Genomic DNA, 26,873 nt, shown 5'->3' with positions numbered 1-26,873 from the left:
TTGGTTATTTTATTATTGGAGTCGACATTAATGATTATGTGAAACTCATAAAAAAAATTACAATTAGTAGACCTTCAGCTATGGCGTTTTTTTTTGTGTATTGATTGCCACTAGGTAGACCATATTTTGTTATCTATATAATGATATAAAGGCCAGTGTATTGACTAGAAATTTTGGAGGAGACCTTTGTTTCTAAGTAGACTCGCTAAATAAGGATTTTGTGAAGTTGTCATTTTAAAGAGGTTGTCGCTCTGAGAACTTTTTAATAAATTATCAACAACCAAGTCCTTTAATCGGTTTCGGAAGAAATTAGTAAAACACTTTATAAATAAATTGTAGCCATAATTATTAAATATTATCATACCTTTTGGACTAGTATTTGGACTGACTTTTTCATTATATTCACAGCGATTAAAATACTGTTGGAATATTCGGATTAAATTTTTAAACATAATTTAAGAAGCCATTAATGTATAAGACACCATTATCATAATTTTGTACATGTAGTTGAGAATTGTAAAAATCTAATGTTTAAAAATATAATAGAATATAAGTATGAATATTTATTACGCTAATTGGACGATGTTGCGCAGAAATGTACCAGCGTTCTTAAATAATAGTAATTTCTTTAAAATAATATGTATTAACATATATAATTTAATATTACAGTTATAATGGTTTTCTCTTTTAAGTCTTAACAACTTTTATTGGGGCTCCCTTGGAACTCCCAAGGGGGTCGGTAAATTTTAACAAAAACGGTCCAATTTATCATAACAACTTATTATCATCAATCTTCGTTCGACATATCGACACATTATTGCTGGACTAAGGCCTTTTCTAGGGTACGCTGCTCACTGTAGCCCGAACTTTTTTCTGTATTGGTCCCGCCTGTAACCCAATACTAACTCATTTCATCGGACAAACCGACGTTTTTCGAGAAATTAGTGGATAACAAATACCTATATGTAACTATACTTATCTTCCCAGATTTTCATTTATTGATTATGAGCCTATTTTAATCCTTTTTATACTTGAGTAGGTTATCAAATCGAGTACATTTTCGAGGAGTTGTGTTAGATCAAATTCAATAGTTGTTAATGATATATATATTTTTTAAATCTGATTTCTTTATCAGTTCAATGATTTTTTAAATTATGTCATTACAGTTTTCTTTGTTTGCTACTTTTAAGATTTTTTTTTATGTGCAGTTATGGACTTGTGCACAAACCAATTATTTTAGCTAAGGGTCAGTTTTTTGCCCAGAGGGGCGGATTTGCAATTCAACGGGGAAATGCTACTAGCATTCTTACCACCATTCCCCCCGTCAAGATTTATACAGTAACTAGTTGTAGTTCATATTTGTATACATTTAAGCATTTAATGTTATTTATTAATTCTTATGTTAATAAATTGAAAAATGCAATGGTCATTTATTTATAACAGAAGTATTAATTTAATTTTAGTTTTACCTCTGATACTTCTTTTGTGTAATTATGTCGGTAAATTTTATGTAAACATTTTCGTTCGAACTCTTGAAAAATTCTCACAATTATCAATAAAAATATATATTAGAAAATGTTGGTAAGTATGTATTTATAAAAATACGTATTTTATATATAATATAATAAGCTCGTGACATATTGAAAGTATCTGAAATAGCTAATACGTTATAGTTTAAATATTTATATGATGTCGGGTCAAGGCGGCCTTTTGCTGAAATTGTTGAATTTTCTGAAGTCCAAGCGAAGCGTGGGTAAGTGCTAAAAGCACGCGATTTCTAATAGTTAGCTTTTAGAAATATACCGTTTTAATAGCTCTTTATTCGATATTAAGAATGCGTTTAATTCAATTCATTTTTGATAAAATACCTAAATTTGTAGAATTCAATTATATATATTGTTGTAATCAGTTACATATTTTAATAACATAATTAGTCAGCTATTAACCACAAGATTCCTGTGTCCATAGTGATATTTCAATTTTATTATGTTTTGTTTCCACTGAATTCGTTTGTAACTGTTTGCAATTCTTCAGAAAATCAATATAACACGATTCTGCATGCATTTTTTGTGTGGTTCACTAACGTGTAGTGAAGTATATGAGTTTTGTGGAACGCATGTTATGATCGTAGTTAACTAAATCAAATATTTAACCCGAGTAATACTGGTTTTACTAAAATAAAAAACCATTTTTGTTTATATTGTTTAATATTTATTTTCGTATGAATTCTTCATACATAGGTATGAATGCATACATGTGTTACCAATTACTCAGTTTTTAAGCAAAGTGCGCTTGGCTTTGTCTGTTACGACCCAACTTTCTAAGAGATGAAGTGCAGGTACATATGTAAACAAGACGTCGCAAAATCATTCCTGATGTTTGCGCCTTATTTTGAGCTTTATATTTATTCATAGTTGTGTTTCACATGTCGTGATTGTATGTTTGGATACAATTTACCGTATAAGGTTAGATTACAGTACATACACAGTGGTTATAGTTATAATGGAGGGCTGTTAGGGTAAGTTTAGGCACTTCTATAGAAGTACGAAAGTACACGGAAAAAGGTGATTGTATGGTGTCGGAAATCGCCTGAGAATGAACCCGCAATCATCAGTTACATTGCAAGCGTTCTGACCACTGCATTCTCGGCTCTAAAATCTGAAATTTATTTAAACAAATAACACTCTGGACCAGTTGTAGCTTATATTCAATTGACTCGATAGATTTATACAAAGCGGCTCAAAAGCACTTGTAAAAGCTTTCGTGAATAATGTATATTTTGATTGTCACTTGTTACGGAACACTTAGGACTTAGGATCGACAGAACGAATTATAAAATAGTAATAGTAGTAATAGTAGGCTTTGTCGCATTCAAATTAATAATCATAAACAATCTACGAATTGTTAGTGATACCTGTTTTCTGCCTCTCTTTCCATATACACAGCTTGTAAATGTAGGTACCAAGGATGGGACAATGACTCCTTTTCAGTTATGGGGACGCTGAAATTGTCTTCATAGACATGCAGACTTCCGTAGAATAACGCAAAACACGATAGCTGTAATAAAACAGTTATGAATATTTTTAGCAAAATGTATAAAACAGGCTAAAAATTATTTTATATATTACGACTAGCGGTTCTCACAACTTCGAGCACCTTTGAAATTAACTAAAAAGTTATTGTTTTAGCCTAAATTACTCCTTATTACATCAGTTGTCTGCCAGTCAAAATCCCGTCAAAATTGTTTCAAGTGGACAAAAATTAAAAAAAAAATTTTTTTTGGTCTATGTACCGTGAATACATAATGCATAAGCATATACTAAAAAGAGGTTATTTTTTATTATATGGTTTGTACTGTCAATTTGCTGAATTTTGCTATTTTTGCATTTACTTACGTCATATACGTAGGTGAACACCAAATAAACCATCTAATGGTAAATAGTCACCACTGTTCAAAGACATTGTCAGAAATCATTCCTCATATTATCAATGCGCCACAAATCTATTGAAGATGTCATGTATTTATAGGCACCGTGCAGAAACAATAGAGGGCGTTATAATTCCGACAGTAGAGACACCGTGCGAGTAAAAAAGAAACTTCCCAGACACATTGGTGGCAGGCTAGCAGCTGTCAAGTGTGTAAATATGATTTTACAATGATCAAAATTATAAAACATGGTTTTTTACCAATTAACAATGATCGTAAATATTAAATAATATTAAATTGTAGGTACATACGAGGGGTGTTGAGCTTTTTCGGATTTTCTGTTGCCAATAAAATGGGCGCTGCAGATGGTGGTATTTTTAGATGGGAACCAGTTATTTGGATGTTTACTAAAAGAAACAACGGTTATAGGTTAGATTCAACGATCGAAGAAAATTAAACTGTCTTCCATAACAGTTACCTACAAAATTGGTGATTTTTATATAAATAAAATCAAACAGTACTTTTTAAATACTTGAAGGTATACTGACGTATGTTTTATAACTGCATTTATCCATTTCACTCTTTTATCCCTAAGCCATGGCATGTGAGTACTATTAGTAGGGAAATAGTAAAATTTTACACCCTTAAAGTTGTATTTGGATGTATTACGGCATCCAGAAATGCAACAATACATTTCGATAGCTCAAATTATCAAAAAATAATACGATAATTCAGAAATATTTTCCGTTGTTTGACAGTAGAATTTCTGAAATTGAGGGTAAAAGTTTTGAATATGAGTCACGAGATGGCAGAGTCATTGCTACGCACGGTGCCTTATTACAACTACCTTTACAGTTGATCAAACATTGTGATGTTTTACTTACTACGAGATAGCGAGTAGCTCGAGCTAATGACGCTAGCGATCGTCAAAACTATGTAATCATTTTCGGAGACCACTTTTGTCAAAAAGTGATGATGAAAGGCACAAAATATGGTGACCTCCTAAAGAATGATATATTACTTGCAATATTGGAAGGGCGCATACATAGTAGAGTTATTGATAATAGGGAAAGGCATTATTTTAGGAGTTACTTTACACCATAATACCTTTTGACATACATTTTGAAAAATAAAAAGCCCTTCATTAAAGTTTGTATATATATAACTAAATAAAAAAATTAAAACGAATAAAACTCAACACACTATCCAAAAAGAAACGTGTATGTTATAATGTTACATAAAAGTATCTCAAACTTGACCTTGTGAGTTTACTCTCAACTTGCCCAAAGAAACTATAAACGAAACGACGCTTTTAACAAAAAAGGAAAGTTAAAAAGTAGACAAAATACGTATAATTCTCTCCTAAAATAGAAATGAATAAATAAAATAGGTTAAATACAGACGTATTTTAGTACGTTCAAACGATATTAGTTCGTTGTCGTTATTTGCTTATCAACAATCTTAACAATTCAGTCGGATAGACTTCCGACTCGCGTTAGGAGCCTTTGATCACCAGAAGCGAATAAAGCTTTTTAATTAATTCCTAGGCTTTTTTATGATAATCGCAATATAATCATCGTAGCAGCCATAATGTTCTACTAATATAAAATACATGTTGCATGATAGAAGTCCTAATTACTAAAAAGTTATCAAATATTATGTTAAAAAAATAAATTAGGCATATAAATCAACACAAAATTTATAAGGTTATAAATGACAATTAACATTAAGTCCTTAAATATATTATATAAATATGAATTAAAAATAGTTAGTGTATAAATCTTGACCGCGTCGAATAGTGGCAAGAATGCTAGCAGCATTTCCACGTTGAATTATTATAATTTCCAGACAAATGTAAATTTAATTATATTCCATTGACTTGTCCTTGTAATGTTACAATGAAAATGTGTCACTACTGAGTTTATGAGGCGGTTATTCCAGATAGAAACGAAAATCTATTAGTAAATAAAGATTCATGTACCATTATATATGTAATTATTCAGGCTGAAATGTAAATTTTGTTGAAAAACATAGTGACCTTCTGTGATCTTCGTTATCCACCCGAGTCACGTCCGAGCACAATCAGTTGGTCATTTACCGTCGGATAAGGCTACGCTGTAGCAATTAATTTTTGTAGCACAATCATGTTCACCACATTTCGATATTGGAGCCGATGCCCTAATAGGATTTCACGGATAAACGTTTTTATTATATGCAAAGCTTTTATTTTTAATAAAAATATTATCGCCCGACGTAATTCAATTATTATATTCATTAAGTAGACTTCCAAAGTTCAGTCTCGTAAACGTTAAGGCATTACTTATTTAACTGCCTATAAATTATGAAAAGGAATATAAAACTCGAAATTAGCAAGAGTATTAAACATGGTATCATGAAACGGATAATTATTTTTATTATTTTATAAATCTATGTTTGTAAGAGAGTAGTTTTATACATATTTACTTTCCACTCATGAAATAGTTACGGCATTAATGCTTCTACGTTTCCTTGCGTCCCAAGAGCAGTTGTTGAAAAATGGGAATTCGACAACAACGACCTAAAAACATCGACACTCATGTCTTTCCGCTCAGCTGGATTAAGCTTTGCGCGTATAAAGAGCATATTATTTCAATCAATACAAAACCCTTGCACAGCTTGCACAGTTAAAAGCTTTAAATTAGTTGAAACCATTAATAGTAAAATCGAATCATCATCGAATCGAATCAATCATAAATTATATTTTGTGTAAGCCTGTGGTCACTTGTGCTTTTGAGTAATTATTGATTCCATAGAATACGTACGTAATATTAATTAATGCACGTTAAAGGAGAATACGTAATTTTACGTTATAAGCAGTAACCGCTTAAAGCTCTATCCATATTGTGACTAATAATTCAAATAAAATATTTTTTTTTATAATGAAAAGTAGATATGAACCTATTAATATTAAAACGATTTATACGAGGTCCGGGTTACGGCTGTGACATAAGTGGTCGGTTCGGCGAATACTTAATGTTTTCGACTCCGCAACGATCGGCCAAACCACAAAATTTTGTACACTGTTCTACCCTGCGTGACCTGGCTTTTCCGTTCCAAAAGATAAAACGTATAGTTAATGCGTTCTCACGGCCGGTTCAACAAAACTATTTTATAATAATAAATACAGGTAGGTATATGTAGATATACCTAACCCAAACAAATGACATGTTTATGTAATGAACATATATTTATTGAATTAGAGATAGAGTTTGTCAATACTTAATAATATTTTGAAAATCAAAATTATGAAGAACTGAATCCAAGGACATTGTTTTGTAAATGAATACTTATATTAGATATATAATATATTATCGACCAGAATAATAAGATGTATATTGGTATATTTTTTTATACAATATCTAAATAATATATATATCGAAGAATATCATATACCTTTTATGATGTGTTTGCTGTAGTGGATCATATACTTTTACGCATAATAAAACTTTCATTTTACTCCTGTAGTCCTCGTAATTGTAAAATTCCCTTCTTTTAATTTTTTACCCCGTCTATAATCCTTTTATTTTATTTTACATATAAGTATATGTCAAATTTTTGAGTTATTACTGAGTTTCTTAATGGATCTTCTTAGTAGGATCAATCATATTCCGAACCGGACAGTATAGCATTTAAAACCATTCTGTTAGATGATGATTCAAAAATTAAGAAGTAAAAGAAAAAAAATTGGTTAGATAAATCACATTATCAAATTAGTATATCTTTTTATAAGTTTTATCCAAACCTGCATAATTATAAAAGCTTCTTTGAGATTAAAGCCGAGAGATAATAACGAAAAGCGCTCTTTCAACATTTATTATCGACCTACCCATCTGAACCGGGAGCAATTAGTGTTTTAACGAAATTATTTCTTTAAAATATACGTAAATATTTTAATGAATCATATTAAGTCCATGCCAAGCGCTTCCACCCTCTTTCCTCGGTCAGAAATCACTCAAAGGCGAAAATATCATACAACCGGCTTTTTTCTTACATTTTTTTGTTGATTATTTTTAAAATAATGAAATCTCGACCCGCGTTTCAAAAAGCATCAAAGAAAAACTACAAAACACGTTTACTAGGTATGTCAATAATATTTTACCAGATATGAATATATTTTCATGGATAGTCTTATGTTGCTAAGTTATAGAACTAAAAATAAGTTAAAGGTACTCCACGCACACCTATTATGGATGAAATCATTACTTCTACGACTCTTCGAACCATCAACCTACAACCTACTAAATGAGCATCGTGGTGCTGACAAATGTATTCAGCCTACAATACCGCTGAAACTACATTTTACAAGGATTCAGTAGTAGTTTTTGTTCAAGTATCACTCAGGTATAATATACGGAATCAATTTACGCTCACCAGGATACATACAATATGGCACAATTTGTCACAAATATATAAGCATCATGTTTAAATTCTACATGAGTTAAATGAATGAGTATAACATTTTAAATACAAACAAAACTTTTCTTTTATAATACTAGTAAGTTTCGATAGGACTCTTTAACTTTACAAGTTAAATATTTTATATAAAATTAAATTGTGTTTAAGAGTTTGTACTTAATATGACCTGCACTCATGAAAGCACTTGGCGTTAAAAGTGTAGCCGCCGTCATAGACGAGATTGTAAACATCCAGTGCTACACGCCGACTCTCATCTAAGCCGGGATTCAATGTTGTTGAGACTTACCGTGTGTTGCAACATTTTTGAAATAATATTCACCTAATATCGTTTCGCTGTATAAAAACAGCGTACCTACACTTAAGAAAGGGCATCGACCTTAAGATACTATCTTAATATTATTCGATTATATATTCTGCTCATAAAATGTAAATACTACGCTATGATATAATTGATAATTACTCATTTCACACGAAAGCACATTACTTTCAATATTATGCGATTCGCTACCCCTACCACATTATACCTAATATGTAAAAGACTTGTTATATGTAGAAGGTTTGTTTGTAACGGTTTCTATTTATAACTACTTAACCGGTAATCATGAAATTTTGCATATACATTGTCTGAGGTACTCCTAACGCCTCACCCCTCCCACGCTAGCGGAATTGTGGGCGGAATAGGTAGAGTGAAACAGAATGACCGTATATCAAACGCTTTCGAAGGGCATGGAAATATATGAAAAATACTGCAAAAAATAAAAAAAACTAAATGTTCCCAGCTACTTACATACAAGAACAAGTAATTAATAATTTATAACAACGATTTAAAAATATATATAATAACGAGTTTACTTTTGAAACAAACGTGATTATTTAACCATAAGTTTAATATAAATTGTTAAATTAATTAATTTAAATGATTTCCTCAAAACAATTATAAAAAGTCGAATCTACTTGTAAAATAATCTACATTTACTTATACTCATTATTTTTACTCGCGTAATTATTCCGGCGCAACTTCTGTATCTTTTTACACTCGCTATTTATATCTGATGAAGTGCATCATGCATCACCTAAAGTTGACTTTTCGACGCAGTCTATAGAGTGTTGTGGATGTTTTTTCCCTTTTTTGTTAGAAATTAAACGTTTTTATAACGTAAATCTTGAATAATGATATAATAGTTCATATATATTTATTAATTAAGTTACATCAATATGTTATGCACAGACATACGTCATTGTTCTATAAAAATAAATTTAAAGATAAAGTGAAAAGTACATCAGTCAGAGAGATAGGTCACGCCTGACCTCGATCACACCTTAGGCAGCGTTTGGATTAACATTGTAATAAAAGTGTATAATATATGTTGTCATAAAACATAAATAATTTATCCATAATACACATAATACATGTTTATGTTTACATCATGATATGCAGGTGAAATTTTGGCTGTCTTCGACAAAATTAATAAGAATTTATACATCGTGGAAGATTAAATACAAAAACAAAACAAAAATATTACATTAATACTTAGCCTTTTCATACGAATTAATGAGCTACATAGCTAAGATGCAGGTACAACATTCTACATTAATCGTTAGTTTTACTATTTCTATAATATTTTATTTGGACGAATTATTAAACATTATAAAAGTATTATTAAAACAGAAGAAAGCTTTGGGTAGAAGAAATTCAAATTGAATCAAAAAATACATTGTGATATGACCAGAGTATTCTATATATGTGAACTGCATGAATCTGACTATTTACCTTTAAGTATTTACTCTGCCTCGCAGATCGTTATAATAATTTATATAATATAATATTTTTTATACAAAAAGACAAATGATGATATTGACTCGGAACCAATATCCGACGCATATTTGCATAATGAATACCTGATGAAGTATTCATTCAATTCGTTTCACCAGTTTCTTTACATTACAAAAACAATGGATAAAAAGTAGATGAACGTTGTTACTACGGGAGTAAAATGCGAAATTGATTTTTTTACATCGCGTTCGTTTTATAATACACTACTCAAAGGGATTATATTTTCTTTTATGATACTCTAGGATTGTGGTGCATGGCTTATTGGAGCTTTGATGATGTTTTATAAGATATAATTATAATCCTTAGCTATAAACAGCTATAGTACATTTATGCATATACATACGATTATAATATTGATAGTGGGTTGATGTAATTTATCCAGAGATTGCTCTAGCTGACTAAATTAATGTACGATCAATATGTAACTGATTATAGACAAGTTTCTACAGACTAAAAATTTATTTTGATTATTTTAGAAAAATATTTATAAGAAGTTTACCAGAATTTTAATTGATATTAACTGCATTATTGACGACTTAAACAATGCCTTACTTGTGCAATAAATACGATAGTGTTAAAACAATTCCACCATCTCAACCACCTTTAATTCCATACTTTTTTTCGATACTCAGTTTATACGAGAACATACAAAATAGCAACAGTAATGAGATTCTTTGTGAGTTAAAAAGCTGTTTCTTTCATATATGCCCATCCAAAAAACAAAAACACTTAAAACTTGCTGTGGGTGCTTACTTTAATTTTAGTTATTATTTTATAACATACTTGCTATATACAGAGTTGACCTAGTAGTTAGAACATTAAATGAAGATTGCGAATACAACCTCAGAGAAACGTCAATCAATTGATCCTATATTGAAGCACTTGCAAACCTTCTCAAGACAAAAGGAAACCTTAGTCCAACTATGGGAAATGAACAGACTGTAGTTCACGTAGTTTACATAAATTTAATGCATCTCGTTCGTCACCTATGTATAGTACGTAGATGATACTAAGGCCGAAACCTAACCTTGCATGTCAACAACGCCTACCGGCATATGATCAGCTATCAAATATAAAAGGAAAATGGAACAGGTTAACATTATTAAAAGTTTACAAGCGAAGCCTTTAATTTCGTAGACGGAGCGGTAAGCATAGATAGCAATGTGTATTTAGGCCACTCGCGCATTTGCATTTTGTAACTCATTTAATATACCTTTAATATATTCAAGCTCAGTAACAATGGCTTAAATGAATAAATAGTAGTCGTATTAAACTTTTATCTTAACACAACAAATCAACATTGTAACAAGTAGTACAAGTATTAGCCGGCAGCTTCCCTCGCATTCTAGGGCGTCTTCAATTGATATACATACAAAGTATCCTATTTCTTTCCTTGAGTTTGCTTAATAATAAATTTCATCAAATTCGGTTCATTTGTTTGGTCTAGCACCAAGTCGAACTTTTAACTAGATATAGATATTACCAGACTAGATACACATTTAGATATTTAACTTAAAATTTATTTAAAAGATTCGATTAATTTAAAAATAAAACAACTGTTTTTCTTAAAGAAATACTTTGAATGTTAACAACATATCTGGCATTTTAAATAAATTAATCTCAAAGAGTATGTATATATAGTCATACATTATTATATTTAAGGTTTTTAAGTTTAATGACTTCGCCTCAAACACCGATTAAAAAAAACAACCAATGACGTATTAAATTTTTTGAATTTTAAAATTAGAACACACCGGCTAAAAAACTTTGACTAAAAAAATAACTGCTAAGTATAGGCATTACAAATAAGAGATGTATTTTTTTTCGGGCTTAAATAAATAATCGACATTATGAAAGCTAAGTATCTTTTATTGATTGAGTGGTATCAAGACTGGGATTATATAAATGGTTGTATATGGGTAAGTAGTATATTGTAATAAAATTATTTTTATAGACTATTAAGTACCTAATATTAAACTTATTCCTCAATACATTTGTGAAATATTGCGAACAAGTGCCGATATCTACCGGAAACCATAGTAAACTATGAAGATAATACGTATTATAGCACTATAAATCGTTTATAATACACTAGAGTGCGGTGTGATATACTTTACACTGTGCACTACTAGATGGCGCCCAATACACAAATGCGCGAATGTCGAAAGATCGTTGAAATTAGCTAAAATATTTATTTATATATTTTAATATTCTTTGTAACGAAAAATTTATTCATAATCATTAATAATTATACTTATTAATATGACGAAAGTTGTAGACCTATGTAGTTGTTGTTTTTTAGTTTGAATATCTAATTTCCTGAGTTGGATTTTAACAGGATTTTAAAATCTTTTTTTCATTTGATAATATTCTTCAATAAATATAGGGGCTAGTCAAAAACCTACGATAAGGATCACCGGAATATTTATTATTTGTTTACAACCGAAGAACAAGTAGAAATACATAATTCTCCTTTTTTTCTGCCTTCGAGCCACTAGGGTGCTTTAGTTCAAAAAACGGTCAATCGTTATTTTCAATTTTGTTCCTCTTTATTTATTGCAAACCATTTTGTACAAAGGCGGTGACTTATTTATATCTGAATATCTAACGATGTTTGTATTTTTTAAAAGAGCCACCCTAACCAAGTGGGATAGACGACGCCTGTTACCTACAAACTCCTCGGCCTAGTACTACTCTTACAAAGTGTATCTAGTAAATCATTTATTGAAGAGGATTAGTCGAAATTTTTCGATCGCTCTTGAAACCTATAACTCTGGTTTCCAATGTAATCACAATTTATAATAATTACGAAACGCCTCGTGAAACGTGCGAGAGTAGGTATTTTAACTGTCAACAACTAGCTGATATGATTGAGCGTTGATGAAGCCCAATAGTTTTCAACTAGACATGTGTAATGTTTATTTACTAATGTTTAAAATAAAAAAAAATAATATATACTACCTCATTACATCTCAACCTCATTCCTCATACGAGATGAATTCAGTGAAGTCAGTTTTGATTTTTTTATGATTTGAAAATACATGAAAACTTACTTTTTACCATAAATCCACCACTCGAAATCATCTTTCCTTATATACAATGAGGCACATTTGTAATTACATTATAGAAAAACTAAAGAAAATTAAAATTTTGGCATAATCTTTGAATCAACAAACAGCGTGAGCATTTTGGTGCTTTAAATATTTTCTAAAGTACTGCTTATGAAGTTTATTTTTATGGAAACATAAAATGTATACTCTAGTTAGTAGATTGCAGTATTAGGAAACTTTAGAATCATTTGTGTTTCTTTACGATTCTAACGTTTCATGGCCATTACGTATCTGTGTATCTATAATGCAATAACTGTAAATGTTTTATAAATATATGTTATGTTGAATTTCTATGTGTTCTCGTATATCTAACTTTCATCGTCCGTAGTTCTTTATCCCACAAAAAAAATTGAACTGGATTTGTGGATGTTATCCCTCCAAATGGATTTGAAAAGTAACCATCTGTATTACTAAACTCTGAAACTAACAGATGTGTGCAATCATTCAGCATACGTTTTATCATGTGTTACTATTTTGTTTTTGAACATACGATATACCTATATTTCATTTTTCAATAGATTATACAGAGCTTAAAAATGTTATTTAAAATATACGTATTATTAAAAATTCACTAGAATATTTATAATGAATTGGTTAATTAATAAATGGCTTCTTATTCATTTACATATTTAATATAATATACATTATAGAAACAATAAAAAAGACGACGGACATGGTTTTGAGAATTTCAGTACCTTTTTCTATTTATTTTCACTAGGTATACCTACAGGAAAAGTTAAGAAGATTACACACTTTACTATTTAAAGTAAATACTACGAATTAATTGCATTTACTCACTTATCTACCCGAATGAATTTAAAAGATATTTTCGATGTATACCGTTTTAAGAATATATTTTGCATTAAAATATGCTTGTGTGGAACTAAATTGGTACAAAATAATAGGGAGCGCAGAGCACACAAGTTGGGATGACGCTGGGACTGGGGGGCCCGGGAGCGATTCATTGATCCGAAGAACTCTCGGCTATACGACAAGGACATACAAAGGAGAGCTTAGTTTGCTGAGCCTCTCGCTCTTTTCTCTATAAAAATTGTAAACAATTCCACGCTTTTTTGGATTAAGATCGAGGAATCAGTTTTAATTTCATAATTATGTTCGTGTTTAACAAATGTGTATGATATGTTTAAATTAAAGTTAAGTAAAATTTCATTAAAAAAAAGGGCCTGTTCAAAGACTTTTGTGATTATAGGTATTAGCGCTAGATACATAAAACAGTTATGTTGTCAGTAAAAATTATTACTCTCTTAGCTCCCTTTAATTCAACTAAGTTAAAGCACCGAATAGAGCAGTTGTGTTTAACATGTTAGAATAAGATGGCCTATTCGCAGTTAAACATCCGAACTCATTCGGAATATCGTCTCATCTCTTTCTCACAGATGGCGGTTCGCATGGGTTCGTTAAGTCGCCGCCACGCGCGCCTGTTCGTTGTTGCACATCGACGTCAACCGCTTTCAGTGCTATAGCGCGTTCCTCCGCGCTATATCTACATAACCTAAAAATTTACAAATTGTTCATATTTCACTGTTAATATATTTAATACTCATGATTACCTCGAGTTTATAAAAGTTGTGGTGTGAAGTTAACGCCCAGTCGAGTGGCGTTCGTTGAGTGTATTTTTGTGAAACACAAAGTAAATATAAACGGCAAGCTGTGGGGTTCAGGGGCCTTTTTTTTGCCGCCGCAGGGGATGTACTATCCTGTAAGTATTTTGATCTATTCGAATAAACTTGAGCCGAGCCTGTGTTGTTTAACGGAGATAGTTAAAAAATCATATTTAAATTTACAAAACCAAATCTTTATTTAACTATTATATTGTTAAAAATATATTTTGACGCATGGCGTTACTCACGGACGTGACTTGCTTACAAAGTGAAGGTATTATTTTGTGTAAATTGCTGTATAAAATCAATTTAAGGTGTTAATTGTTCTCATAGCCGGTACGGGTAGCTAGCAATTTTTTTAATAAAACAATAGACGACTCACGATCGTATGGAGTGAAGTTGTTGCAGACTTGCTATAGATATTACTACCAAGCCACTACGACTACATAAATACACACAATAGCATTGTAAAATGTATAGTCGTTTTCATTCAATGGCGACAATTCTTTATTTATATTGTTAATTTATCACTTTGTATTTAACTATAAATATATTAAAGTTACTTTCGTTTGTTCTTAACGAGAATAGCTAGTCGGTAATTGAAACCAAGCTTAAATAAATATTGTTCATTGATTTAAAAAGGAGCTTGTTTTAAGTAAATAACTAAACGATCCAATCCATTGTTGTGACATTGAACCGTGAATGAATTTGTTATTGCTGTTTCTTTCTATACATGGATATTTTTGCATGGGTAAAAGAGACGCAATGTAATAATAAAACTAGGATCCAGGTACCTACCAAATCGTATAAATATAGCAAAACTGGGCGTTAAATAAAAAAAGTAACTTAAAATGTAATGAACAGAAATCGAGGATCCGAAATGCATTGTAATTTTCGTTTATTTAGCGCATGCGGTATTTTTATCTCCGTCGCCCCTCGCAAGCTGTTTGAACAGTTCAGAGGATGAAAATATCACCCTATACATGGGAATAATCAGTGTTGTTATGATTATTAGATATTAGATGAAAAATATGTGGTAAAGGAATTTGAATACGAAAATATTACATAGTTTGATCTATATTTATTAAAAAAAATAATAATATAAAGATTAATGGAACAGTACCACAATTTTTTTTTTGCTATCAACTATTTATATATGAAATGGTTATAGATTATTCGATTATATATATCACGTTATAGTTGTTTACTGAATCATATTTATCGTCTGATTAATTATTATACACGGACATAATAATAATAAGAAAAACAAAGCAGTATATTCAATGTGCTTTGTCCCAATATTTTCGAAATAAAGTAAATGTCATGCATGTTATATACAATGTCTCGACTCTCCACTCACGAATGTCTGGCACAGCGCTCCTTTGCCAAAAAACATTATTTTTGGTTATTTGACATTCTTATATTTATGCGTTATCTTTGATCCTCAAATAACTGCCATTTAATATAATTCAGCTGTTAATTTTTGAATCAAAACGAACACAAAATCTTAAATTAACTGATAACTTATTTGTTATAGAATTTAATTAGATGTAGGTAGGCATGTATTAAAGATTTTATCTAGCGACGGAATGCGTAAAACTACTATATTAATTACGGCAATTAAATCAAATTTTAAATATGATACAATACACATCCATGCCAATAATGGATAGAACATTACTTTTGTTAAATTTATAATTAATGATCGTGGTTATACAAAAAACTTCTCATTCCCTTATATACGTAAATAAATATTTTGCAATATAAAAGTTATTAGAACGTAATCTATGCCGCGCGATATTAGCGATGCAGTTCAACAGTTTAGTGTATATGCTTGATGCTAATATCTGCAACAATTTTAAGCCGGTTTTTAACTTTTCTCGTTTTTGTGGCTAACGACAGACGATTGTGCTCCATGCTTACGCACCGGTGATCTTTACGACGTTAATTTTGCTCATATTGAAGCTAAATTACACCGGCTCTGTACGGTCTTATTTCTGTTAATTCATCTCAGTCTAGTATGTATGAAAACACATATGATTGTACTACAACCCGCATATTCGCGATCGCATCCCTCGCACCTGCAACGACCCGGGTTTCAATTATTTCTGAAAAAGACGCAGCGTGGGAAACCAGTGTAACACTTACGGTTTAATTCCATATTAACGTATGTGATCTAACGAGCGGGGTATCACGAGTCGTTCAATATTGTGACGTCGATTGTAAATGTTATCAGACGCAATTCACAATGTAAAAAGATCTACATTTACCGATTATATAATATGTACATTATTAATATTATGATAAAAAGCAATAAACTAATTAAGATCTATCGTATTCAATAGATTTTGTGATTTTATTATTGTCAAATTTGTATCTTTGTGATATAATGTTATTAAATAAATCAGCGTTAAGAATTTATTTTAAGTGCTTAAGTATATAGTAGATTATGTATGTACTTTAGCAGTCCACCAAAAAAAATTGTAATAAAGAAAATGATTTAAATATATAAAAAAAGCGCAACAAGCGAAATACATATTCATATTTTAATTAATTACTCAACATTTAGCTTTATAAATCTAATCAATAGTTTTTATAAATTGTATATAATTAAACGTATTGAATCTGTAGGCAATTTTAACTGCATTTAAATAAAATATTTCATCATTTATATTTCAATTAAACTTTCAATGTTGATTTTTGACAGTACAATATAAATAGTTCAAAATATATATCCCAACTTTTCCTAACTTGAGATATACTTAATAGCCTGAGCTCAAAGCATAGATTAATTTATCAATGGTTTCATAAACTTGAATAAATCGTATTGAGGCTGCTTCTCGTTATTGTTATTCGCTCAGACATAAAAAGCAATTGAAATTTGGCTTCAAATTATTGATAAGTTTAGATAACAATACGAAAAAATGCTTGAGGAGATTACAGGAACTGGTTCACTACTTCAAGGTGAACATGATGCAGCCTGTAATACCGACAAATTATTCTCATAACGCCCTTTGTTCGTATTTTGGGTTCACGGACGCGATAACTTCAGTTCATCCGGCTACCTGCCCAGGAACCGTTCATTTTTGTAGTTCTTACAGGTAGCTATTGTTAAATAGATTTCTGAGAAGAGATTTGGGGCTCGCTAGGCTTTTGTCGAATCCCATAAGTGTAGGTTACAAATAACATAACTACAACTCGGGCTGTTATTTATAAACGTACACTAACAATTATTTATAAATCTTAAAGTTTTGTTTTGTTTCTTCAATAGGTAGTAATGTGAAGTCGTGATATTATCGTTACACCGTATTTTGTTTTCGTTCTCCAAACTATTTAATTTTTTTATTTCTAAAAACAAACATTCACATTTGTTATGCAGGTAAATATTATATTGCTATATTGTGTTTATTTTACACAAGGTCACTTACCATCGAGGCAATGTCAATGAGTTTATTAATATGTTTTTGTTTATTAAGCTTGTATATTATATACAACAGTACTGTTCCATAAGAGACAAAATATTTTTAAAACGAGATATAGTAGACGCCACTAGGTACGTTATTATATAAAAGTGGCACAGTGTTCTGCAATATCTTTATAGGGGCCGAACAAATCGAGTAATCACGTCTTGTTGCTTGCATATTACCGGTGCGTGGTGACGTCGTACGAGTCTTCAATTACACTGTTCAACGTACGTTGAGCTCTAATGTCCCTCTATTACATGCACTTTCTAACTGAGTCTCGCTTTTTAATACGCCACGATATATCATACCATATTTTCAGTGTATCCGATTGTTATGTTTTTATTCTATCCCCGAAATTTACGTTAACACGACTTTAATTGAGCTACTTTTGTCATTAACAAATACACAAACATCTTAAGCATACGTCTGTGTCTTTAAATATCAATAACTGATTTTATATATTATCTATCAAGCTCTGTTTGTCTGTCAATTACAATTCCATAGTATAATTCCAAAATGTTTTATAGCAGAAAATTTTAAAATAATTAAAAAAACACATTAAACTTTTAAAAATTCTCTGTAATAATTGACTTTATAAAAATTTAATTCAAAGTGTTAATTTACATTTTAATGTTATGACGTTTTTTTGTAGATACGCTATTCGACCTCTGAATGATAAACTCTGCTAGCTCTAGACGTGTTCAAGTTTAACGGTCTTTGTTTTTTATTCGTTCCACACAAACAAATTACAACGAAAACAGTTGTGTTGTATAAAATATACTTCAAAGGCTCCTAGAAAACATAGTAATTATAAAATTAATTAAGGAACCAGTCTCTCTTAACTCGAGTAACACAATCTGCCTCTATAAATAGGAAATAAAAATAAAAGAACCAACCAAAATATACTCATATTATTTTCAAACAAACGCATTGAAGTTTGAATTTATGTAATGATAAAATATGGTTGCATTCAAAGTGACAGTTAGGTCAAATACTTGTCAAATTACGTAGAGTAGAATTTCATAGTCATTCAAATTACTCGAACAAATTATGGGTGCGATCACTTAGTATATTATTTGTAAGTAATTAACTGCCTCGCTTGTAAATTTCTTATGCGGCCGTAAATCCCGAGGTCAATATATGGAATCGCGGATAGGTTCAATAAAAACTTTTGGATTTTCTTTTAAGAAATTCAGAGAGCGAACACCAACCCTTATTCATTTGTGTTTTTTTTAAAAGTCGATAGTAAAACTAGTTCATTTAAAAAAAGAGGTGATTCATCAAATTCTAAATTGTTAATTTATAACGATTGAAAATTGCTTATTTTCAATCTTTGACACGTACGACAAACAAGCATGATATCAAATACTGAGTATAATTCCCTGTTCAGAAATCGACTAGGGAATCTTAAGAGCAAAGCAATATCAAACAATGATTTCATTACAATTGTAATATTTTTTAGACGCTAAAGCTATATACGGGTTCCTGATATAAAGCCTGGTCGTGGAATTATAGGAAAAGCTTTTACTTGTTTTCCTCATAATTCGTTAGTCGGATCCTCAGAACGGATCAGAGCCCGCTTTAATGGCGGGACTTCATTGTTGTATTCGCTTCGAGAAAGTTACAAATTAATTTAATGCCCGTAACACAGTCGCCCTTGTTGCGACTGCTAATGACTTAGTTATTTCGTCCGTCCCAAACTTTGAAGGTAAATCGAGAAAATTATTCACCCTCTATTTAAAAAGGCTATTGTCAAACCCTAATTTGATTAAAAATTAAGAATAATTCATTATTTCAGTTTCGAAGCACTCGAGTACAAGAGTAATAATTTTGTTCAAGGGGTAAGAAGATGAAAGTACTCTAACAATCCATTTTTTCAGAAACTATTATTAAAGACTACTATAAAAAAAGAATAGGTTAAAACTTATCTCTTTGAAGTTTGAATGAATTCTGTCTGAAGTCTCGGTGAAGTGCTTTAGACAGTATAATGGTAGCGTCGCTGGTCTCCATGTATAAAATAATGTAGCGAGTTGCGACCTAGCTCGACTTCGCACGAGTGTTGTCATTTAAATATAGTGACCTAAACAACTATTACAATAAAATCACCATCCTGAATGGTTTTATCATCGCTTCATACCGCTCTATGCCATCTTATCTTACGTTTTCTTTCAAATATTTAATATCTTGAAAACTTTTTACCCGACCGACGTGGAGCGGTTGTTTATGTTGTATTTTCATCGTAAATCCTACCCTTATATATTTTGTATGTTCATGCGATTACTTACTTAATTCTTATCATTCAAAATGTATTTTACATTTTATAAATTGATCAAAACAAAAAAAGGGCAGTGATTGCTGATGTGACGGCAGTACATCTCATTTGTGTATACCTTGAACAGAGATAGTGTTCGTGACATTATATAATGCCACCCGGTGAAATGAGTGTGCCACCTACTTTCTTTGTGTACATTTTTGCGCATCGGTGCAGCGATGTTCATTTGTCTTCCAGCATACGTATCTACAATCAGTATATTTGAATCAAGATATATGAAACATACCCTAGACGCTGAAAGTTACAAAAAACGTGACACGCTTGATTGCTTTGCCTTACAAAATTATTTCATTAATTCCACGCCATTGACAATGTATTACATTTTCATCTCCGCTTTCTTCATATCTAGGCGTAGGCGGTAATCGTTTGAATATTTTTGTGGCGTTTTAACGCTGCTCGTGGTTTTATTAACCACTTGTTCGTTTACTTCCTTCTTTGTATTCCAGCTGTGGTTTGGCATTCATTGCATCTTGCAAACAATAACTTTTATAATATCGCCGACACTTATTAAACGGTATTTTACACTATATTTTTACTTCATTCTGTTAAAGTATTTTAAAAATTTATTTATTTTTTTAATAATATCTTCGGTTTTGTTAACTATACAATTATGAAAAAAAAAACCTTAATGAAAGTATTTTTAATATTAAAACACGTATAAAAATATAATTAGACAAAATAATTATTCTGATTAAATATTCTTGATGTTACTTAAAGTGGCTTTTTTATGGGTATATTATGTCCACGTTTATGTTCCCAAAAATCATTATACACATTGGCATCAGTCCAACAGAAGTCGTGGATTCCGAGCTAAACACTATCGTATCACGACCGACGACGACATAAGTAGCTACTGCTATATACATCTCGCATTCCCGAACCACAATCTGTATTAGTATTTAAAAGCAAGGCTATTCTACATAGAATTAGAATATACTAGCGACACGCTCCGGATTCGCACGTGTGCAATACTGATACTAAATATACTACTTTTTTTTTTTTTTGCTATATTGTCCATATATTATACACAAAAACTAATCTCTCGAATCGCTCTATCTCTTAAAAAACGCATCGAAATCCGTAACGTAATTTTAAATGTCTAAGCATGCATAGGGATTGTCAAACAGTTTACTATGTTCACCGTTATGACTGCGAGTGGAAAATATTTGGAAAATACATTAACGATGTTATTTTCAAATTATACGACGTTAGCTTACAAATAAAAATCTTAAATTATTCAGTTGTGCCAAATTTCAATGTTATTATCCATCGTAGTGTAAAGTTGTTGTGATTGCAAATCCTGATGGATACAAAGCCAGACATATTGACAGACGGATGGACACATATCTCGTGAGGAACCTTTTCATTCTTACCTTTTTTTGTATTCAGGTATTATTGAAATCAAAAATGTTTTGTTATACTTGAGGAATTCCTAAGAATAAGTAATGTATAATCGGCAGAAAAGTCCTAAAAATTTCATGTTTTATTAGGACTGAATCAGAAAAATATTAATAACTATGCGATATATGTATGGCGTAATGAGGTTTTAGCACCAATACTGTAGTAAATATTTATTTTGTAAAATGTCTGTTCAACGAAAAGATATTTTTCTTATTGTAAGTCGGAAAACTACCGAGCATAATACTGGACCTTTCTCATACTGTAAACACGGTTTAATACATCGTAAAAATCATCTCTGCTCATGTACTTTTATTTTATGTAACAGAAACAATTAACATTGTACATTCGTAAATGATATATTTGAAGAAATGAGAACTCACACTCTTTAATGACGATTTTAGACGTATTTATACGATTTTATTTACAAATTAAAAATAAATTTACAAATACTTTAAGTGTCAAACAGTCAACACAATACCGTCAGCACTGACTATGTTACTAGCCTGGTTTTACTTAAAATAGAAATGGTAATGAAATCTTTTTATTTGCCTGTATATTCTAACCTACTTAGGTTTTGTATACGATTCGTAGGTATTTTGTTATACTTACATAGTTTTACCATATCAGCCCAAAATCTGGAGAGGCCGGTAATTTTCACTCTATAAACAAATTTACTTACTAAGAAAATAAAATAAGTGAATTAAAATCCATCGAAAAGTTTTAATATTACAGCCATTCTCTGCCAGACACCCATTAGCTATTAGGCACCCCGCGGTTATACATATAGTGATCTTCCCACGCAACTGTTTGTTTTATAAACATAATTATCTCATTTCTGTACAAAGAAGAAGTAAGTAAAGTCTAATTAAACACGTGATTAATTGCAAATAAACCGAAGCTTACCTAAAACCATTTAGTGTATGATATCCATAATATCCCCATTCAGGATGAATACGTCAAGTTGACTTGTGCACGTTTCAGTATAATTGTTTTAGTTTACCTCTTAATATTTAGACAGACGTATGTTCAGTTGTTTTGTATCAGTGGTTTTTGCTCTCATACTCAAATAGAAGCAAACTGCTTTATCTTCATCGTTTCGCAAAAAACTAATTATTGTAACGATAAAAGCTTTTCCTCGTTACGTTGTAATTAAATTGTAATTTTGGGGCCTATTCCTCCACGCTGATCCGTGAATATAGTTATAACAATTCGCCATGGCTTGATGTTTATTAAGCATAAAGTAATGTTGAAACAATTAAATTATATATACTAGATTTTTTTACCTGACAGCTTTTCATTATTTTGTTTTATGATGCGTCCTCCTGCAATAATATGTTCATAGAATGTAAAGCCATTGTTTGTTGTTTACACGCAGATAACGAGGTCACGCTATCAAGTAATTGAGCGAAACAAGATTTTTATGTCTGTTGGATGTATTATAGATTTTCACTAGACAGTATAGTATATAAGAAAGTATAGTTGTGTTTACGTGACTTTGTGGTTAACAGTGGATAGGATTTAAGGATTTTAACATTATTCGATTCCGTTCATCGTAAATGTTGCGTATTTGTGTTCAATCCATGTTATTTAAATTGATTACGCCGTTGTTTGCACTCACGTCATTTTGGCAGTTTTATCTGAAGATATAAATCTGCAACAATTTCGTAGCGTGTTCATAGTATTGCATGTGGCATTTGAAGGCGAACCAGTTGGTAAATACCTGTTGGCAAGTTAATCGTGCGCAAGCGTGAGCAAAAGCTACGGACACCGCAGCCAAAGTTTTTACATTCAATAACTGCGATTGTGGTTAACAGTGTGCGCCCTGACCACGACGTATTAGTTAAGACCAAAACTTGTTCTAACTTAAAGTTCTTAAACTAGTATTGAAAGCGGGATAAGACGCGTTTAAACGATATTTTATTGAATTTACCTTAACCGTACGCTTTATACTTCATTAGTCATACAACAGAAAAATCGGTTTGGTAATGAGTACAAATCAGTTGTCCATAAAAACAACCGCGGCAACTTAATAAAAGATTCGTGTTTTTTATGACATAAATTGGTGGAAGTACAAATCGTGGTCTATTTGTACTTCCTGATGGTAAGTGGTCACCTACACACCACACAGACATTAGCGCTGTAATAAACAGTAATCATTACTTATAACGCCAATATGAAATCAACCATGGGAATTAAAAAGTTATATGCCTTATTGTTAGTGTTGTTATAGTGACTCACTATAACAAACCAGATCACACTGTTGTCAGCACTGAGTATTGCTGTTTGGGGAAAGAATGTCTGAAAATATAGCACCAATCAGCAGGCAGGAGATTTTAAACTAAATGTACGTGTTAAACGTAGAATGCACTATCTCATTAATTAATATTGTTTATATTTAAGCTAATTTCACAGTACATTCCATTGTAGAATTCGCTCGCCTTGCATTAAACTAGCGCGGTAATGTTTATATAGTGCCGCACTTCATCTTTCAAGAGATGTATGCATCTGGTGCCTGTATTAATAACCCACCGCGAAATAAGATTTACAATGTTTGATCCAGGTATTAACACTGTCATGAAAAACTCATTTCTAACAAATCGGCACCATTTATTAAAAGTTACACGAATAAGTATCTACTTAGTAATTATTTGTATATAAATTGTACCGTTTTTAATAAAATGATGCGTTGAATCAACAATCAAGAAAGTACTATTTATCACTGGTAACCAATCAAACTGGTTTATTGGTTACCTACTTTAACATCGCTGGGTCTTCATTGTTGTTACGAAACTCGTCAAATATTGGGTAAATACTAAATACCACACATGTAGACTTGAAGAGATTGTAAAAATATACTTTCATTACGACCGTCAATACAGTATACGTGTATCCTTAATTTTTTTATATATAAAATATACCGAGCTATAATATTTTAATATAGATGTAACCGTCTCTGCTTGTTAGCCGTGTAACGCCTTCGCACGGATAGAATAAGGGTCTACATAAAACATTTGTTTCGCAAAATATATTACTTACGCGGTGCACGCCTCCAGTTGATATTATTTTTTCGACACCCTTAGTAATCATCGTCATACTTCTGCCAATTTACGCAAACTTTTAACAATTTTTACGTACACCTAATTTCTTATGATATTCTCACTAAATTACTCCTACCTTAGAGTATCCTCCTACGGTAGTTATTGAGTATTATTTTATTCAGATGAACATATAGGCGGGACGTCGAGAATTGGTTTTTATAGTATGTAATATGATAATAATAAGTCCACGCAAACTAAAGTAAGCTGGGGCGGCTATTATAATTTAACCAAATTAAGTCCTTTGACTTGATTATTTTGTATTATAAATACAAAAGTTTGGAGGGATGGATGTTATACAGACGACTGAATGAATCTGGATGATATTTGGCACGGAGATTTTGTCTGGAATAACAAATGTTTTTATCTTATCGAAGAATGCAGTCTTAACATTCTCAACACTTGGTTCTTGCTGATTCTTGACTATTGAAACTGTCACGATGGCAGGTTTGCGAGGATTGTCATCACAAAGTGAACGAAAGCGATGTTGCGAATTGATCCAGTACTGTACAATTTATATAGGTATATAAATATATATTTATATACCTATATAAATTTTATCCTTGTTTTGATATGATCCATTTTAAGTTATAACTGTGGGTGGTTGCCTTGATAACGATCAATGTTTCGTTTGCCTTCAAAATTTGTATTTGATTTTATCGATAAATAATTACATATCTTATACAAAGAGTAGTGGTTAGACGTGCATGAATGACGAATGTACTGTATGTGGTAACCGTTATTAATTTTTTACCTATTTGTAATATCACGATTAATTCTATTTGATTACGACACTTTTGTTCAATTCATTTATAAGGTGAAAGTTAATCGTTGTTATTCGAGTTTGTGATACTTTATAATGCATGTGGTTGGCGAATTCGAATGGCTACTGGCTAAATATTTATTTTGAAAAAATAACTATATTTGGGTCTAGATTGTTTTGTAACGAAAAATTAATAAGACGATTTAAAAACGAAAGCATGTTTTTTTTTGGAAAATAATACCTGATGGTATCTAATGCAGTAATTCGTCATCTGTTCAGTTTGTATAGTCTGTATTCATATAGTCTCAAACTCAATCGCAATGTAGTGTCGACGACACTTACTATTTTCTCTATTTAAAAGTATTGATACCAAATAATCTTTCATATGATAGCGACGACCGCGTTTAATATAAACCAATACCAGCGTTGGTTACTTCAGTTGACCCTTAGGTTATCTATATTTATGTACATTGACTGTTATCTGTCATGCATATTAAGACGAAACATATACAGTTGTTAATATATCATTCAATAATATTATTTCATTTTGTTTAGTCAAGTGCTGAATAACAAAATGACGCACTTTTTATTATTTCGCACAGAGCACGGCGAACCTAGGCTATCATTGCCTTTATTTTCTATTCGAAGCGATGCAAATGTATTCCGATTCAGGTGAATAGGGCAAGTTATCCCGGTCTCTAGCGGGCAAACGAAAAATATTTGGGCGGGTGCCAGCGTGGTTCGAGCTCGCGGACGAAGCGCGATGCCTCGTCGAACCACAGCGATTGCCCAGTAATGCAATACCGTACTAAAGTGCACTGTTCAATTCATATGCGTAATACGAATTGAATTACAACACATTATCGATCAATGCCTTCAAACAATATATTTGATTTTTAGCACTTGACATCGTAACCGAACGCGTCTTGTAATAAACTATTGGACGTTTGAAGTAGACATTTTAACAGTAATTATATATACATCATGCTAATGGTTGAAATAATACTTGCCGCATCATTAACTGGCGTTCCACATAACATAATTAACATTTTTAAGATTTTGTTCAAACGTAAGCTCGTTCTTAACAATTAACATTAATTAGGACATCTTATTCAAAAACCACAGGGGAAAATATATTATTGCGTTAGATTAGTAACAGTTAATTTCGTTTGATTAACTTTTTGTTTTTTAACTCTCTTACTAATAGTAACGATAGCTTCATTTGTTTCAGGTGAGTAACGGCAATGTCATCGATACAGGAACACCTACCCTACTGGTATTTAAAATTTGTCATTATAAGCATGTGGATGCAATACATGTCTTGCTATGTGATGCGTATGTCGTGTATTAATTAACATAATATGTACATT

The 26,873-nt window shown here is 31.2% G+C and overlaps 1 protein-coding gene across 7 annotated transcripts in view; it reads left to right on the top strand.

Annotated features, from left to right (window-relative positions):
* LOC124533658 (RNA binding protein fox-1 homolog 3) overlaps window positions 1-26,873 on the top strand; it is a 75,768-nt gene that overhangs the window by 20,970 nt on the left and 27,925 nt on the right. For 3 of the 7 annotated variants that reach the window (XM_047109072.1, XM_047109075.1, XM_047109074.1), the window contains exons 1-2: window positions 14,235-14,546; window positions 26,720-26,779. The exons of 1 other annotated variant lie outside the window; for it this stretch is intronic. In XM_047109072.1, coding sequence (XP_046965028.1) covers window positions 14,535-14,546; window positions 26,720-26,779 — 72 coding nt within the window. In that variant the 5' untranslated portion in view covers window positions 14,235-14,534. Of the gene's footprint in view, window positions 1-14,233; window positions 14,547-26,719; window positions 26,780-26,873 lie in introns of those variants that run through there. 3 more of the 7 variants (XM_047109071.1, XM_047109073.1, XM_047109076.1) reach the window with 3 other exon arrangements.

Source organism: Vanessa cardui, chromosome 11, assembly GCF_905220365.1.
Source record: "Vanessa cardui chromosome 11, ilVanCard2.1, whole genome shotgun sequence".
Lineage (NCBI taxonomy): Eukaryota > Metazoa > Arthropoda > Insecta > Lepidoptera > Nymphalidae > Vanessa > Vanessa cardui.
Note: the sequence above shows the minus strand (reverse complement) of the source record. Positions and strands in the feature narration are given on the sequence as shown.